Source organism: Thalia democratica, chromosome 8 (genome assembly GCF_965202585.1).
Source record: "Thalia democratica chromosome 8, ktThaDemo2.hap1.1, whole genome shotgun sequence".
Classification (NCBI taxonomy): domain Eukaryota; kingdom Metazoa; phylum Chordata; class Thaliacea; order Salpida; family Salpidae; genus Thalia; species Thalia democratica.
In genome coordinates, this window is record NC_139172.1 from 37,416,971 (window position 1) to 37,433,700 (window position 16,730).

The 16,730-nt window shown below is 26.0% G+C and overlaps 1 protein-coding gene across 1 annotated transcript; it reads right to left on the reverse strand.

Annotated features, from left to right (window-relative positions):
• Window positions 1–1,810: 1,810 nt before the first annotated feature.
• LOC145842467 (solute carrier family 22 member 15-like) lies at window positions 1,811–11,496 on the reverse strand. The gene is made up of 14 exons (XM_082949921.1): window positions 11,351–11,496; window positions 10,882–10,991; window positions 10,473–10,646; window positions 10,095–10,198; window positions 9,511–9,665; window positions 8,589–8,778; window positions 7,814–7,937; window positions 7,445–7,551; window positions 6,984–7,106; window positions 6,188–6,288; window positions 5,813–5,921; window positions 4,576–4,675; window positions 3,412–3,581; window positions 1,811–2,330 (listed from the first exon to the last, which is right to left on the reverse strand). The coding sequence occupies exons 1-14, from the start codon at window positions 11,475–11,477 to the stop codon at window positions 2,282–2,284; spliced, it is 1,743 nt and encodes a 580-aa protein (XP_082806047.1). The 5' UTR covers window positions 11,478–11,496; the 3' UTR covers window positions 1,811–2,281.
• Window positions 11,497–16,730: the final 5,234 nt, after the last annotated feature.

Consider the following 16,730-nt stretch of genomic DNA (forward strand, 5'->3'; position numbering starts at 1 on the left):
CGTTTTTTTAGGTTGCACTAACGTGGTTTTTGGGTGTCCTCTTGTGGATTACATACCTGACGACAAGCTTCCTGAAGCTCCTGAAAAATAAAAATGTTTTGGTATTTAACATTAGTCAATGTATTAATACATAATAAATAAATTTTAAAAACAACACTAGTTTGTATTACTTATTCGTTTCATTAATTAAACTTGATACACTTTTGTTAATTATTTAACCATATTTAGTTTCAAAGAGTTAAGTCCTATTGATAAATTAAAAATTTTTTATGAACAATTTGTTTGGAAAAACTTTTAAAGTCAACTAATACGTAAAATACATATAACACTAACAAACTTGAACGGTGGTTTTAAGTGTTTGGAAAAAATCCATACAGACTAGTAAATGACAATTAGTTCAAACAGAAAAATGTGTTTCATAGTTAAGCTTTTTATTGAAGTTATAACTATCATTACTATAAATATTAAATTTCATTTTTTGAATAAATTTAAATTTTTGACACTTTTAAAGTTACTGTACATTAGGGTTTCTCAATTCGAGCGATTCTGACTATCGATGGCGCAAAAAATAACCAAGTAGATAAGTAGCTAGGACCAGGTTAATTAAAAAAGGCGCGGGATACAATAAAGTGTGCAGTTATTTATTGCCGCGGGGGCGATTGTAAAATTGAGTTTAGGATAATTTTCTGTACACTTATGATAAAAATTTTAAAATTTTCTAATGTAAACCTGTCAAATGAACACTTTTTAGAGAGTTTGATAGCAAATTGTTTATTCTAGTAAAACTTTTAAAAGTTTAAAGATAGCTCAGTGAATTTTAAACTGTAAAGTTTAAATTAAATTTGTATTAAATAGATATAAAGCGTTTTCGTATGGTTTAATAAAACTGTTACACGACAAATACCAATAAATCAAAGAAATGTTTTAAGTAATGCTTTCTTAAGAGAAATATGAATTGAAAAGTGTTTAACTTAAGGATAGTTTACAAAATAGGAGCACTTAATAAAGTTATTGTAATTTAAAACCTAGTTTTTAACTGGTTCTTGTTTTAAATATAAAAAAAATACATTTGTAGAAACTAAGGAGAGATATAAGTTTCATAAAACAGCTTACTAATTTTCTATTTAAATTTTTATATCTATACAAAAAGTTATAACAAATCAAATTATAAAATTTTAAATAAATTTTTATAAATCAGTAATTACTGTAATAAGTATATTAAACATCAATAAAATAATAGTTTTTCTATAAGAAGGCTACAATAATAAATATTTTGGCAAGTTATCTCTTTATCAATTTTATTTTAATATTTAATATACATTAATAAATATTTCACTAGACAGTCTGTTATAAAACATTTTTTTGTAAAACATTTTTGATACTCATGTATCCAGCAAGTGTGTTTTATGAAAAACAAATAAATATTTGGTGTTATTTTAAGTTCTTTTTTTTATTATGTTATTGAGATTTATATTGTTATTTTAACTGGATTATCAAAGTATTGTACGTTTTAACTTATTTATTCTAGCGTTTATAGTTTGTGAGTACAACATATCTTTTTCTTATACAATTTATTCATTGTAAAACAGCACAAAAAGTATAAATACATATATATAAATATTTATAAATTATAATTTAACTATATTTTTGATCCATACTTAAACTTTAAAAATTACTTATTATGTTTTAAGATAAATAAAAGTAGTTTCTTTACTTATTAACAGTATAACGAAAGGAAAAAATAACGCTAGAAGTTAAAAGTAAATAATATCAGTTAAACTGAAAAGCGTAGTGAACACACGTAGCAGTTAAAACTTTATTAAAACTTAAAAATTGAGTAGTTTTTTCAGATTAAAAATAATAAAAACAAACAATCAATGTTTTTCTAATAATGTTAAGTTAGAGTAAAACACAATCACAATAAGGCGCTAATTGATAGATTGAAAACAGCAAAACAGTCTATAAGGGTGTAACTATAATAAAACATTTTCAAATTTAAAAAGTAAAAAACCGCTATTTTCATATTCACATAAATAAGATGACTGTATAAAAGCATTTTTCCAGATCTGAGGCAACAGAAGTTATACAAAAAAAGTACAAAACATGTTTAGTTTTTATTTACCTACAAAAAGCTACTAAATGTTTGAAAAACACCATAACTAATGGTAATATAAAAAAAGCCCGTAGTTTAAAAATTTTAAATTCAAAGGAAGAACCTTTATTTGTTATATTTAATAGTATAGTTTAGAACAGATGAGCTATGTAAATAGCATTCCAAATACTAGTGAGCCATTTTTTCGTACCGTTGCATTTCAGCCACGTTTTTTGATCTGTAAAGATATTTCATGTCTTATAACTTTAACAACTAGAGTTTTTAATCTTAACGCTAAATAGTTAAAGATTTTTTCGTGTTTTTACACCTTAAAATTAAAATAAAAATAAATACAAAGCTTGAGTAAATTTGGTGTTGTATGCTTAATATACTACGACTTAAAAATAAATACTTACTCTTACAGCGAAAAGAGTAAATGCTAATTTTCTAATTTCTAGTATATTTTAAATACTATCACCACAAGTTAAATTTTACTATATAAACTTTAAACTTAAGAAAAAAATTAATTAGATATATATATAAATTCTAAAGATATTTTAAACTAAAAACATATTATTTGAGTTTATTAAATAAAGTTAATTTTTTGTTTAAATCAATATAATTGTTTATTTTAATTCATATGTTTGTTTATATCATTTTCAGCTATGCGGAGGTAAGTTATGTATTTTCGAAGTGCATTTAAACACACTAAAACTTAGATCGTTTTTGACATACAACTTAGATTTTTATTTGAAAATAAAATACAAAAAACAAGTTAACAGTGATATAAAACATATATTATACATAAACTCATGTTGTAAACAGTAGAAAGAGTAAAATACTTTTTGAAAAACAAAAATAACAAGAACCCACTTTTTATGTATTAGGTAAATGTTGACATAATAACTTATAGTTTTTTTCAACACTTTTAGTGATATATATGTTGCAAACTATTGTTTCTAAATCTAAAAAGAAAACGCTTTAAACAAATGCATATTGTTCGTTTGCATATTTGAAAGTAAGTTCATAAACTCAAACTTTGCAATCACTTTACCAGTTAAACTGTTTTCAAGCAATAACTACACTAGTAAAAAAACAGCTCAGTAAAAATAAGTTTACTTATGTTGCAGTCTTCCCCCAAAGAAAATTCTCCAGAACTTGGAAATGATTAAAATGATTGAATTAAACAGATTGTTTGTTGATTTTTCTTATACGAAGGTATGTTTATAAACCCAAACTTTGCAAATATTTTACTTTTAAAACTACTTTTGAAAAGTAACTACAATAGTTAACAACGGCTCAAGTAAAAATAAGTTTACTTATGCTGCAGTCTTCCTCCAAAGAAAAATCTCCAGAACTTAGACTTGTTGAAATGATCCACGTAAGAAGTCTCCGCCTCACCGAAAGACATCTTCAGACTCTTGTTCAGGGTTTCTGGGAAGTTGAAGTTGATCACTGCCGCCACCAACGTTATGACTCCGAAAATAGTCTTTAAAGTATTTAGAGTAGAATTAAATAGTATAAATTGTATACTTGGTTTTATTGAAATTTACACAGACAAAGTAAGAATGCATTTTTAACTGGTCAGTTAAACTACATTATTTCTTATTGACTAAGATTAAACTGTTAGGATGAATATTTTTAGTAAACTTTTTTTCATGTGAAGCCATTTCATTTATTTGTTTATTTACAAACGTTTTGCATTTAGTACAAATTTTATTCAGTATTTTAAAAAGAACAAACGGTGATTGTTTTTCAAAAACTAATTTCAAAACATTTTTTACTTATTTCAAAAGTTGTCACAGCAATATATAACAAGCTTGACATAGTTTCATATCTTTAAGATACAGCTAAATTCAGTGTTGCCAGGTTATTTGAATTTGCACATGTATGTTAGACACGTGCAGTCTTAGGTGATTAAATTCTGGAAACTATGCTATGAAGCAGAATGCTTATGCTTCAAAACTAAACGTTTGTTTATTTTCAGTTTGTGTGGCTTTCAATTGATTGAAATCTGGCAATTTTGTCAAAGAGCTAGACCTTTTTTTTTCAAATATTAATTTTAACAACTAACGATTAAGACTTATTTAAATATAGTAATTTCAACAACTAACAATTTTTATCAATAAACCATCATTTATGAGATGTGCAGTACTATATTACTATGACAGCAAAAATACTATTCGGTGGGACTCACTAACAGGTGTAACTACTTTAATATTGTCATAGCAACAGTACTAGGTACGATTTACTTCAATATTTTCATAGCAACTACTAATAGCTGTGCCCCAGTTTAACAAAATTCTATAGAAAAAACATTAACAGGTGTGACCTACTTTACTTTATAGCAAAAATAATAACAGGAGTGAGAGTGACCTACTTTCAAGTTTCATAGTAAAAATAACAGGTGTGACCTACTTCAAAGTTTCATAGTAAAAATAACAGGAGTGACCTACTTTAAAATTGTCATATCAAGAACTAACAGGTGTGACCCAGGGTACGGCTTTCTGGGCTTGGACGGTCCACGGTGAAATGATGCTGCCGATTCTAGCCGCCATCGAGGCAAGTCCCAGTGCAGTGGTCCTGTTTTGAATATAAACATAAAACATTAAACATTTGTACATTATTCTATTAGGTGCTGTTTTTATTTAAGATTTGTTATGTTGATTTATATATAAAAGTGGGATGCATTGATTTTTTGCGAATAAGTCAGTGGTCCTACGAAGATTTGAAATGTTCACGGAAACGTTAATTAGGTAGTCGGAAAAGTTATAGCTGCCGCTTACCCCTGACTACATCAACATAATTTTTGAATAAAAATGAATGTGTAATGTTTCTTAGTTAGATTTTTGTTCTATTAAATTATTTTACTTGTGGATAACTCGCTGGCAAGTTCTGTTTGACAAATTTTGGTTTATTGATGCCTGTGCTAAATCGAACTGCCATTAAGTAATGGTATAACTTATTGTAAGTACGTAATTTATAAATAAGACTACAAAATTTGATCAGGTTACCGCTCTTAGTTGAAAGCAAATAAAGGGCAATAAGTTAATCGAATTAACACTTATCCAATAAAAAAGTTTTGTTGCCAACAATTTCAATTAATGTAATTCAATTAAGTTCGTTATAAGTGCTGGCAACTTTGCAATACAGTTTTAGACTTGAGATTTCAAAGTGGTATATAGGCAAGTATTTATGTATAATCGGTATTTAATTTAGTTCATTTATTATATTTATTTATGTTTTGTGATTTTCGTTGTTTATGTTTTTTTTTTGAGACTCTGTTTTAATTTAAGAGCTAAACTGAATGTTTTTTAAAGTTCTAAGTACCGATCATTGAAACATGGAAACTATCAAAGAATAGTTAAATTACCCACATCAATTAAGATAAACAACGACATTAAGATTCAGTTCTAGACATTCAAAAACTGGTATTAAAATAAAAATAAGTTTTAGCATATCAAAACTTACTTGTCTTAAAACTTGTAACTCAAATTAAAAATCGACAGTTATACGTAAAATTAAGGGTTTAACTTTTTTTTAGTCACCATACTATACAAAACTGTCTTTTTTTGTGTCAAGGCTCGAGCATTTTTAATAATTAACAAAACTACTACGAGCTCAAACGCATGTTAGATAGTTGCTAAGATAACTTAAACAGCTTTGATAATAAAACGATGCACTTAAGAACAACAAAATAAATTGTGTAAACAAACTTACCTCCCGCAGGTAGGAAAGAGTTCCATAGTTTGCAAGAACAATGTGTTGAATGCAGCACTCGCGCCAAATCTACCGATCATCGCTAAAACCATTGCTATTAGTTTTGATGCTGAAATTTAAAGTGTTTTTTTGCAAGTTTTATAGTAACTTACTTTCATTCTCGCGAGTAGAGTTTATCATATGAAATAAAAACAACAAATTGTTTTAAACTTAAGTTAAAGTTTAAAACAATTGTTAGTTTTAGCATAAAAATGTAGTAAAACCGCTATGGAACTTGATTTATACAGATATAATGACGAAATGCTGACTTAATTTATCTGATACTTTTTAAATTATTTAATAAATTAGAAAAAAAATTATAGAAAAAAAAAATACTTTCAGGGTTGCTACCACCGAAGCTTATAACAACAGTTGATGAGAGACAAGTGAAAGAAGATAGGAGCATGTTCACGAAAACAAACTTTCTACTACCGATTCTGTTGGGTAGTATTTAGTGTTAACTCTACCAATAAAAACAAAAGCATGTAGAAAAGTAAACTTTTTGCTTATTTATAATTGATAAAAATTTTTATAAACAAAAGTTATTTAAGTAAGTTGAACTAACAAAACAGTTAAAGTTTTAATAGCAAGGTGAGAATAGGAAGTATTAGCTTTACTTATAATAAATGTTTTTATTAACGGTTTCACTGTTATAAAACGTTTTTCATCACAAGAAAAACAGTACTGTTAAGCTTCATATACGGATTCGTAAAAATTTTACGTGTTTTTTATTCAATAATTTAATTTTAGGTAAATAACTTTGCTGGTATAAATAAAAAGTTATTTATATACAAACTCATTTCCACCGAACTAGATAAATAAATACTTATCAAACCAATTGCGAGTCATACAAGACATTTAAATAAAATAAGCATTTTTTTGGGATTTACTTAACCGCTTTTTGTATGTTTTATGTTATTACGTAACTATACAACACAATAAACAGTTATGTTACTTAGATTTTATCGTAAAAAAAACTAAGCATAGTAGTTTAATTTCAATAAGGTTACTCGACTAATTTGTTTTATAAACAAAATTTTCAGACTTTAATTGTAGTTATACAAACTGTCAATGATGTATTAGTACTGCACTGTGTTGTCTTATGCAATTCAAAAGCGACATCAAAACAAACCTGGCGCACACGAACAGAGACAGAACGCAGGACAGGAACTCCATGATGCCGCCCATCAGATTGCTCAGGTAAATATCAATACCAAGGTTACCGCTGTTCAGTATCAGACCAAAGTACACCAAACTGTAAAAATTGATGTTTTCTTCTACCAAGGTTGTAAAAGCATATTTTGTAACACGCAAAGTGCTAAAATTTTTCATGTAGAAAGCACACTGTGTTTACTATATTACAAATATAAAACATTGATCACTTAAGACTTGGAAATTATAAACTATTTTTAAACACACTTGGTATGTAAGACTCCGAAAGTTCTTTTGTTTTTGAAGCACTTAATTTAAAGTTTTATTAACTACTCGCTTGCTGTAGCTAAAACGTTACCTAATACAGCTAAAATATATTTTATCTAAATTCTATACAACATAAGAGTTGAAAATTTTGAAAAAAAAAACATGTTATTTTACCTAATAGACATCCAAACAGACATGTTACAAAAAAGCAGTATTCTCGAGCAGCGGTTTTCCAGAAATCCTTTCAAAATCTCAGAAGCAGAAGGCGAACTTTCCACTTCCTGGTAGTGATAATTATGTTTAAAATTTTCAAGTTTCAATGACTGAATTTTATTGCTATAAATAAAGCAACATTTTACTTTGTTTAACTTTCGCTTGTATCTAGTTCATAATAACTATACAGATAAATATCATAGTTTAGATTAGATAAAAAACTACAATTCAAGTTGTTTTTACAGCCCAATTTTGGTAAGAGAATTAAAAAGTTTGAAAGTAAAACCCTGTTCACAAGTAATTTCCTCAGTTAAATTACAATCTACTAACTTCTTTCAAACTGTCGCATAAGACACTTTTACACGCCACCATGTCAAATTTGGCACCATTTTTGTGGGCCATCTTCTTCAACACTTCCTCTGATTCATCGTACAACCCTTTTGAGTAAAGCCACCTGAATATTTTATCTTACATTTTTATTGTGCAACACTTATGTTAAATAGCCAAATAAGTACTCTATTTAGCTTGTTTAATATACAATTCATTGAGTTATTATATACCATTTTCAAATATATCAAGCTAAAAATTTCTTTTGTTACTTCTAACTTGCAAATGTTACTTTGAACATTTTCAATACAAATATGTTTGCTTTATCGTTTACTTGACTTTTATAGTTAAATCTTTATTAGATATATAGTGTATATGTTAACATTAAAATATCAAAAATTATTTGAAAAAGTTTTTAAACGTTTTTCTTAGATATAAAAGCTTACTACCTTGATAGTAGTAAATTAATATATGTTTAAACAAAGCAACTCAAAAAAACTTATCATAACATGTTTTAATGTAGAACTAAACAGGCTTTAGTATAAGAAATTCTCTTTTTACTAAATTGATAAATTATTTATCGTTCTACTTCTCAGATACTACTTTGTTTTTCATTCTAAACAAACATGTTTTTTTTTTAACGAGCGTAACTTAAAGAAGCAAAATATAGTTATAGTTTTACTTATTCTTTAAGTAAATAAAATTTTACCGAAATGATAATAAGTAACTAATAGTACTTCTTTTTTTTCAAACGTACACATTTACTTCAACTCAATACCTTGGAGATCTGGGAAGGAAGAAGGATATCAGTATGTTGGTTACGAACGGAAACGAGATGGCGATCTGAACTTGTCGCCACCCGTTGCAGTAGAGAGCAATCAGGGATAACACGCAGCATCCAACACCGAATATCGCGTTGCACATCAGACCGCTGGTAGGCCTCCATGATCTCCGTGATATTTCCAATCCTAAATGTACGTTTGATATTATTGTCATTTTGTAGTGTATTTTTAATGATTTAAGACTAGTCAGAACAAGATTAACTATTTGGTATAGTTCTTATTGACCTCAATATATAAAAAAAATAATTTTAAAAAAATGATAGTGTATTGAACAATTAATTGTTTCTTATGGTTTTTAGAGATTACTGTTTTTTTTTTTTTGTATATTTAGTTTCCTATGTAAAAATTTAGTAGTTTGTTTATAAAACGAATTTTCTTAAATTAATTTATAGTTTTACATTGAATCGTTTAATTTTATATTAAGTCAGTTATTTTTTCAATTTGATACAACTAATGTTATCAGTATAACGTTCAAAAGTTTATATTGGTTTAAGAACTTTTTACAATCGTTCATCAAAAGTTTATAAACAAAAAATGTACATTTAACTTCTAGTTGGTCACTTTTTAGTTACTGAATTAATATTAGTGTATTTACAGCAACATACAATAAAAAATTACCATTATTATTTACTTTATAATAAAATAATTATTGTACAATTATAGCATAAACGTGCAACAACACTTTTACTTCACACACAACGTAAAAGTTTATAAATAATGGTATTCATTATAAATGTAAGAGCTAAAGACACTCATTAGTCGAAAATACATAAAATTCAATTTTCTGTTGTTTAATTTTTATTTGAAAATCGAGTTTGTTCGCTTAAATATCACTACGAAAATAATATTCAAACTTACCATACACAATGGAAGCAAGAGTGCTCTGATAAAAGAAGACGACCTGAAGTGTTCTCAGCGCAGCGAACATGTAAATATTTGTTGAGAATGAAATGAGGACACCCAGTATCAATCCTCCTATAGCTCCTCCCCTGTACGTAAACACCCTTCCTAATCTGTGAAATAATCATTGAATGATTTACGAAGTAATACGATTGTATTGATTGATTAATCATACGTATGTATGTTATAGATAAAAATTGTTAACAAAAAAAAAATTTGCAACTTAAACAATTTAACAACAGTATAATTAGTTTTTTTATTGTACATGAACACCCTTCCTGATCTGAATAATAATCTCTAGTGTAGATTTGTACAATTTAATGGTTCTTTCACTAACTTGGCAGTAAAAATTTATAGTACTGTAGTAATTTAAGTAAAGTACTTTATTAGAACTCGATATAGACAATAGTGATCAATTAGATTATATCTGTTAGAACTCATCCATAACTGCATAATTCATACATGTATATAAATTTTACCATATTAGCTAAATAAACTTACATTCTATATACTTTTAAATATCAAAACAATTACTTGTTAACCTGTCTGAAATAAGGCCACCAATTGCTGCTCCAAAGAAAAAGCCAAGAAAGAACAAAGAAGTAGACAAAGTTGCAAAATATTCTTTGTCACAAACTAAATCCCACTACAAATTAGTTCACTATATAAATGTATGAATATTTCGTGTTTGAATAAAGCTAAAACTTGAACTTGACAACTAACATTATAAAAAGCTATTTTCAGCGTAATTTACAAAATATTTTTTAACATAAAAATTTGTAAACAGAAAATAAAGAAAGAAAATTCACACTAAATTTTTTTTTTATACAAAATGCTTACATTCTTTAATTCTTATGATGTTTAGTGTACTCATTTAACTAATTTAGTATTTCTCAAACAAACACAAAAATTCAACCAACCTCCGTGACAATAGTTTCAGGGTAAAACGATCTGTCGTAAACGTAACCGTCTTGACAGTGACTTTCTTCGTAATCAGTTGTGTTTATGACGTCATATATGCAACTTTCGCGAGTCACGTTTGAATTATTGCAAGTGTCAAAGTCAAACTTTCTTAACTTGCATCTTTCTAATTTCTGTAAAAAGCAAACTTACAAATTTACAGCTTTATTTGGTTAAGTTGCTTAAATATTTAACAACTTTAAAAACAGTTTTACTTTTTAAGTCTTTCGAAAACATTTTAAGCTTCATTTTAAAACCTTTCTAACTGAAAAACCAAGTTTTCGGTAGTATGTTAAAAATCTAAGTTTGTGTTTTTGGATATTTTTAAAGCCTAGTTAATGCTCATAACAAGCTTATCTACAAACTAACACCATCAAGCGTCGGAACGAACAGCTTTAATATTTCTTCTTCTGAAAAGTTTAATTTTTGATTTGAGTCATCGACACCGCTGATAAAGCATCTTGAGTCTGGTACACCGGCTAAAATTTAAAGTATTATTTAAAAAAAAAAGTATAAATTAAAAAATTCTGCATTTGGTACACAAGTTTGACAAAGAAGTAAAATAAGTAGTTATTTAACGATTGCAAACTTATTTGACCTAGAGTTTTTGTATGAACTCGGGAGTTTTAAGCATTTGTTTATTTCTTTACTGTGTTTAGGCTCAAAATGTGTTAGTTTTAACAAATAATTAATTTTTCATAATCTATCTATAAGAAAACTTTTTGATTAAGAATCCAAATAAAGTTCGAACTTAACTTATACGTCATTAATTTTAGACTTTTAGGTTTAAAAATACACTAAATCTTACCATTTTTTTTAAGGTTGTTTCAAAACTTACCAGTAAAAATAGATGCAATAATGTTCATAGAACTGACGAAGTTTGCGTACAGAGTCAGACACAACAGCAATCCCTGATACCTTCCGTTTCCTGAAACTTTCTCTATTATTTCTTCCAAGCTTTTCATTTTGTGATTTTATTATTGAAAAAACTGTATAAACGTAATAAGTTTAGTACGTTTACTTAATTAAACTTATAAAAAGTGTATACTTTGTATGAAATTCAGTCTAAGACTGGTAAACATTAATTGTTTTTGTTTTGATTCAACAATAAACATACATCTTAAGTTTTTTTTTAACATTTTATTTGAATAACTTAAGTTTACAAGTTAAGAAGCTATTTAGAACTCTTTGATAAAATGAAGTTAAGTCAAGTAGTAACTGAAAACTTGTAAAATAAACATTTGTTTGAATTGTAACTAGCGTTTTTACTTTCAAACATAAAATATTTCGGTGCATTAACTTGAAATTACTAAAAAAACTTAACAAAACTTTTATCAACAAACTAGTATCAAACGAAATAAGAGCTTTACTTATGCAACATTATTGCCAATACACTGCGCACCAACTAACAACTCGTCTAATTAAACACAAAAGCCTCTACTACGAACCTCAGCTGTCATTAACTGAGGTATGTGGTAAGTTAGTGCTAAGCTGTGACGTAATAATGCAACTTCTTGGCAGCTAGGCGGTTTCAGTACAAGTGGTTTTAAACTATTAGTAATTTAGCATTTTGATATAAACTCGTTTCCTTTTTAATATATTCTAACAAAAAACAATGTTTAATCAAACTAGTGTTTATTATCTGTTTTAAAGGTTTTTATTTAGCGTTTCACTGTTTTGTGAAAAAATGATATGTTTAGTCCAATTGTGATAAAAAATTAATGTTTTGTGTTTTTATACATCCCATAAGTGTTAAACACTTCTTTTTAAACAAATTAGTTGTCTAATTAAAAACTTTTAATTGTTTTTTTTTTAATTGGTTTGCAAAAACAACTAGTTTTAAAACAAGTTTCTAGTATAAGTATAGCATATCTAAACTAATAATTTTTAATACTAACTTAAAAGTTTAACTTATTATTTTGAAAATATAAAGCACTTTTTTGTTTTAATAAATATCTTAAAAGATAAAGTTTTAGTGCTGTAGTCCTCAATTGTTTACTACAACTTCTTTATATTTACTATAGCTTTAAACCTCTTTAAATATAACAAATAACAGAAAAATTAAACTATTACCTCTATATTTTGCTAACTTATACAATTTTCTAAACAACCTTAACTAAGTTTTAGTTAATGTTGAATTCAAACAAAGTTTGCAAGTATACATTTACAATTTGTTTTATTTCCTGTTACACTTGAAAATGTGTGTGGTCAAAGTCCACACACATTTGATTTTATAGCATTATCTTTTAAACAAGCTTTAACTAGTTTTATCAATATATACTTTTCATATTAAAAGAAGTATTTATTATTTTAATTCTTTCTTTCTCAGTTACTATAATGTTAAGTAAGCACTAAAACCAAATTGGTTGGGATACATAGTTTTCCAATTATCACATATACCAACTTAGCAATTCTTTTGTGTTTTATCTAGCTCAATTGACTCACTTATGATGTTATTAGTCGTAAAATCCAAAACAATTGAATTTACTTTAATAAATAACAATTTTTTTTTATTTTAATAAGTAAAATAGTTACATTGTCAGTTATGTTAACTTAAATATAAAAAATGTTGTACGATTTTCATTTTTTATGTTTAATTTAAAATATCGACTTAACTAACAGTTTTTATTTCAGTTTTATTCAGTTCACCAAAACACAACATAAAATTTGTTTTGAATTGATTTTTGTATTTAAGTTTTCTTAAAAACGAACGCGGTAATACTTTCTTATTACATTTGACCAATGCTAAAGTCATTATTTTTATTTATACAGCAAATTAAATCTAAAACAAGTTTAACATAATTTACTAGTTTGCAGCAGTATAGGTTTTTATTTATAAAGACTTAGCAGAACTAGTTAAATAAAACTATTTTAAAACATACTTCTAAACAATGCTTAAAATGTTAAGTCTTTCACATACACTTTATTAGTTTGTTTTTTTAAAGTAATTTTTTTTTCAAAAGATACTTATTATAGATTAAACGTTGTTTATATTCACTAGCTTTTATATCTAGTTTAGATAATTAGGAACAAGATTTAATAAAAATAAAATGAAATACTCAGTTTTGTTATATTTTATTATAGTTATGCTGTCGCTGAAGCTGTGTTGTGTACAACTATTATTTGGTTGAAAACCGATTTTTTTAAGCAGTTTGAGTTTATAGCTTTAACATAATAAAAAAACTCCAAGTTACTTCTAATATATATAAACTTGTTTTATTTATTTACTATGTTAGTTAAGTTTTTAAAATATGGTATAAAATACAAAAAAATCTCTAGTTTCTTTTAAAGTTTATAAAAGATATTAAACAGCAAAACTGACATGAAGTTCCATTATAATTTAATATGGACAAAAAAAAATTGTTCGAAGTAATTTTATAAATTTTAACTTTGTAACAAAAACTTTGAGCAGTGAAATTTACTTCAAAGAAGAGGCAACTAAAAGTAAGAGTTAGGTCAATAAAAACGATAAATTTTATTAACGTTATAAAAATGGCTGCAAAAATTTCTTCCATGCATGTTTTTTTTATATGATTTTGTTAAAACCGTCTCAATGTAATTATATATAGGCATTTTTTATTATAGAAATTCATAACTTCAAGATAACTGTTAGATTAATCCTCTTACTACACATACTATATTTCAGAGTAAAAAATCACAAAAATAACTAGAAACATAAATATTTTGTATGCTCTTTTTACTTTTTGTCGACTTTTTTCTTTGTATCTTAAGGGGCTATAAAATACCATATTTTTAAAACTTTTACAATTTACTGCATTTTTGTCATTAGGAATAGCGTTTCGAGTTAATTAAAAAAAAAAGGTTTTTAAGTTATTAAAAAAAATCAGTTTAATTATTATTATTAGATTTAAATGGCTATTATTGTTAAAGTATCTTCATTTATAGGTTAAGTGTTTTTTATAATGACATAAAAGATTTTTTTGTACTTCTGTTATCAATTGTTGATTTCAATGTTTCTTATTAATAATTAGCTATTTAAAAGTTTCTAACATGATCCATTGTTTAACGTAAAAAACAAATTACACATTTATAGATTTTGGCAACGTATTCAGTTGGCGGGCAGGTGTAAAAAAATAATTCCTTAGTTTTGCGAACCTTTCAATTTATTTAATTTCCTGATAATTACTCTCTATTCAGTTCATGTTGAACAACGTTTTTATTTTTACAAGCTTTATTTCATACATAGGAATATCTAGTGTAACTTTGTTTTTTTTTTTTTTTTGGCTGATTGCAGGTCATACCTTTAATTGGCCGTAAGCAGAAGTTTGCCGACCTCTAGTCTTTTGTATGTTTTAATCGATCTTTGCGGATAAAATGCACACAAAACCTTAGCTTTTATTTCGCCTTGCTTTATTCCGTTTGAAAAATTGTAAGTTAAAAGTAAGTTACAGTAAAAATTGGTGAGTCTGATAAATTACTGTTTATAAACACTTTGAATTGTTACATAACATTATTTTTTTAATTTATTTGCTAAAGAATGTTTTAACTTAATTTTTTTATTTTAAATAAATTTTATTGACAAAAGGAGTACAGCTCTTGAAAACGTTTTAAACTTTTAATGTCTAGTAGAGTTTGTAGATTATTATCAAATCGTATCATTTTTACACCATCGGCCGGATCTGACCATATGTTATCCACCCTTAGATTAGATCGTTGAATGATAATTAATTGTGTTTTTTTAAAGCGCTAAAAACATTTTCTCAAAAATTATTTATATCTAGTAAACAAATTAAGTATGATTGAGGTATGTTGTCTACCAAACAACTTACAGACAAGTTTTTTATGTGGCGTATAAATTTAAATTTGTCCTGGACATTGTTTACGATGTTCAGTAATTTTTTTACCCAATATCATAAACATAAATAATCAAAAAATAAAAAAGTGTTAACAATCTACAAACTTTATTGCACATTAAAAGTTTAAAACGTTTTCAAGAGTTATACTCCTATTATCAATAAATTTTTATACTGTTTGTTAATTGATCAAAATGTTCAATTCAAAATACTTTTAACATTCAAAACATACTTTAGCAACTAAATTTTCAAAAAATTATTATTACGTTTTAATTCAAGGTGCGGATAAACAGCATTTACTCCTAATGTCAATAAATTAAATTGGAAAAAATCATTAAACTAAAACATACTTAGGTAAATTTATCAAAAATAAATATTACGTATCAATTCAAAGTGTGTGTAAACAGTAATTTGTATAGAAATAAAAATTCTTAGTAAAAGGTAATCATTTTTTTGTGTTTCAAGTTTTAATGTTTTAAATAAGTGGTACTTAAAAACTAACACAAGATAAATTGCAAAATAACTTATTTGTTTAGTTTGTTTTTAAAAACGTTCTTATAATTTATGGTCATAAGACAACTTTTAAAAGCTAATTTTTTTTAGAACTTTTAAACCCTTTGTTTGTTTAATTTTATATTTATACAGTTTCTTTATTAACGTCTAACTGAAGCTAAATAATTCATTTTGGACATTTTTTATGTTCATGTTTCAGTCATAAATGAGTTTAATGTAAAATGCATTAACCATTATGTTCTGAAATATTTAAATTTTTATTTTCATTCTTTTTTATCATATTAATCAAGAGTTTTTAAATAGAAACTACGCTATTCTATATTTCCAACTATGCGAAGTTTTAATATACTGCTGGTGTTCTAATATTTCTGGGTTATTATTTTCATCTTGTTACTTTAAATACAGGTATAATAAAAATTATTTTCTTATTTTTTATGATATTTATTATTCATAGACTTAAATAAAAACTAAAACAGTAGTAAATAGTGATTTTAACATGAAGTTGTTTCGTTATAGAGTAGGTACTCAAATGGATATGCGTACCTAAAAAATGCGTAACAAAGACAAAATTTACTGTTCTTGATAATATAGTAAAATAAATTGTGAACTGAATAAAATATAAACTAACTTTATCATATTTAACTCACGCATAAATATTAAACTAATGTTTTCAAATTATGCAAAACATCATGTTGACTAAAGCTAAACTTTTACAGTGAGGCAGAACTGTAAAATATTTGCATGGTAAAATTTTTAGAAATTAACATAAACCTTATATATACTCTAACTAACATCTATACATTACCTTAATAAATTAATTAGGCGATGTTTTGTTTCCAAGATTTTTTGTCAATTTTAAGATAAGTGAAATACAATCTATTTGAAAAAAAA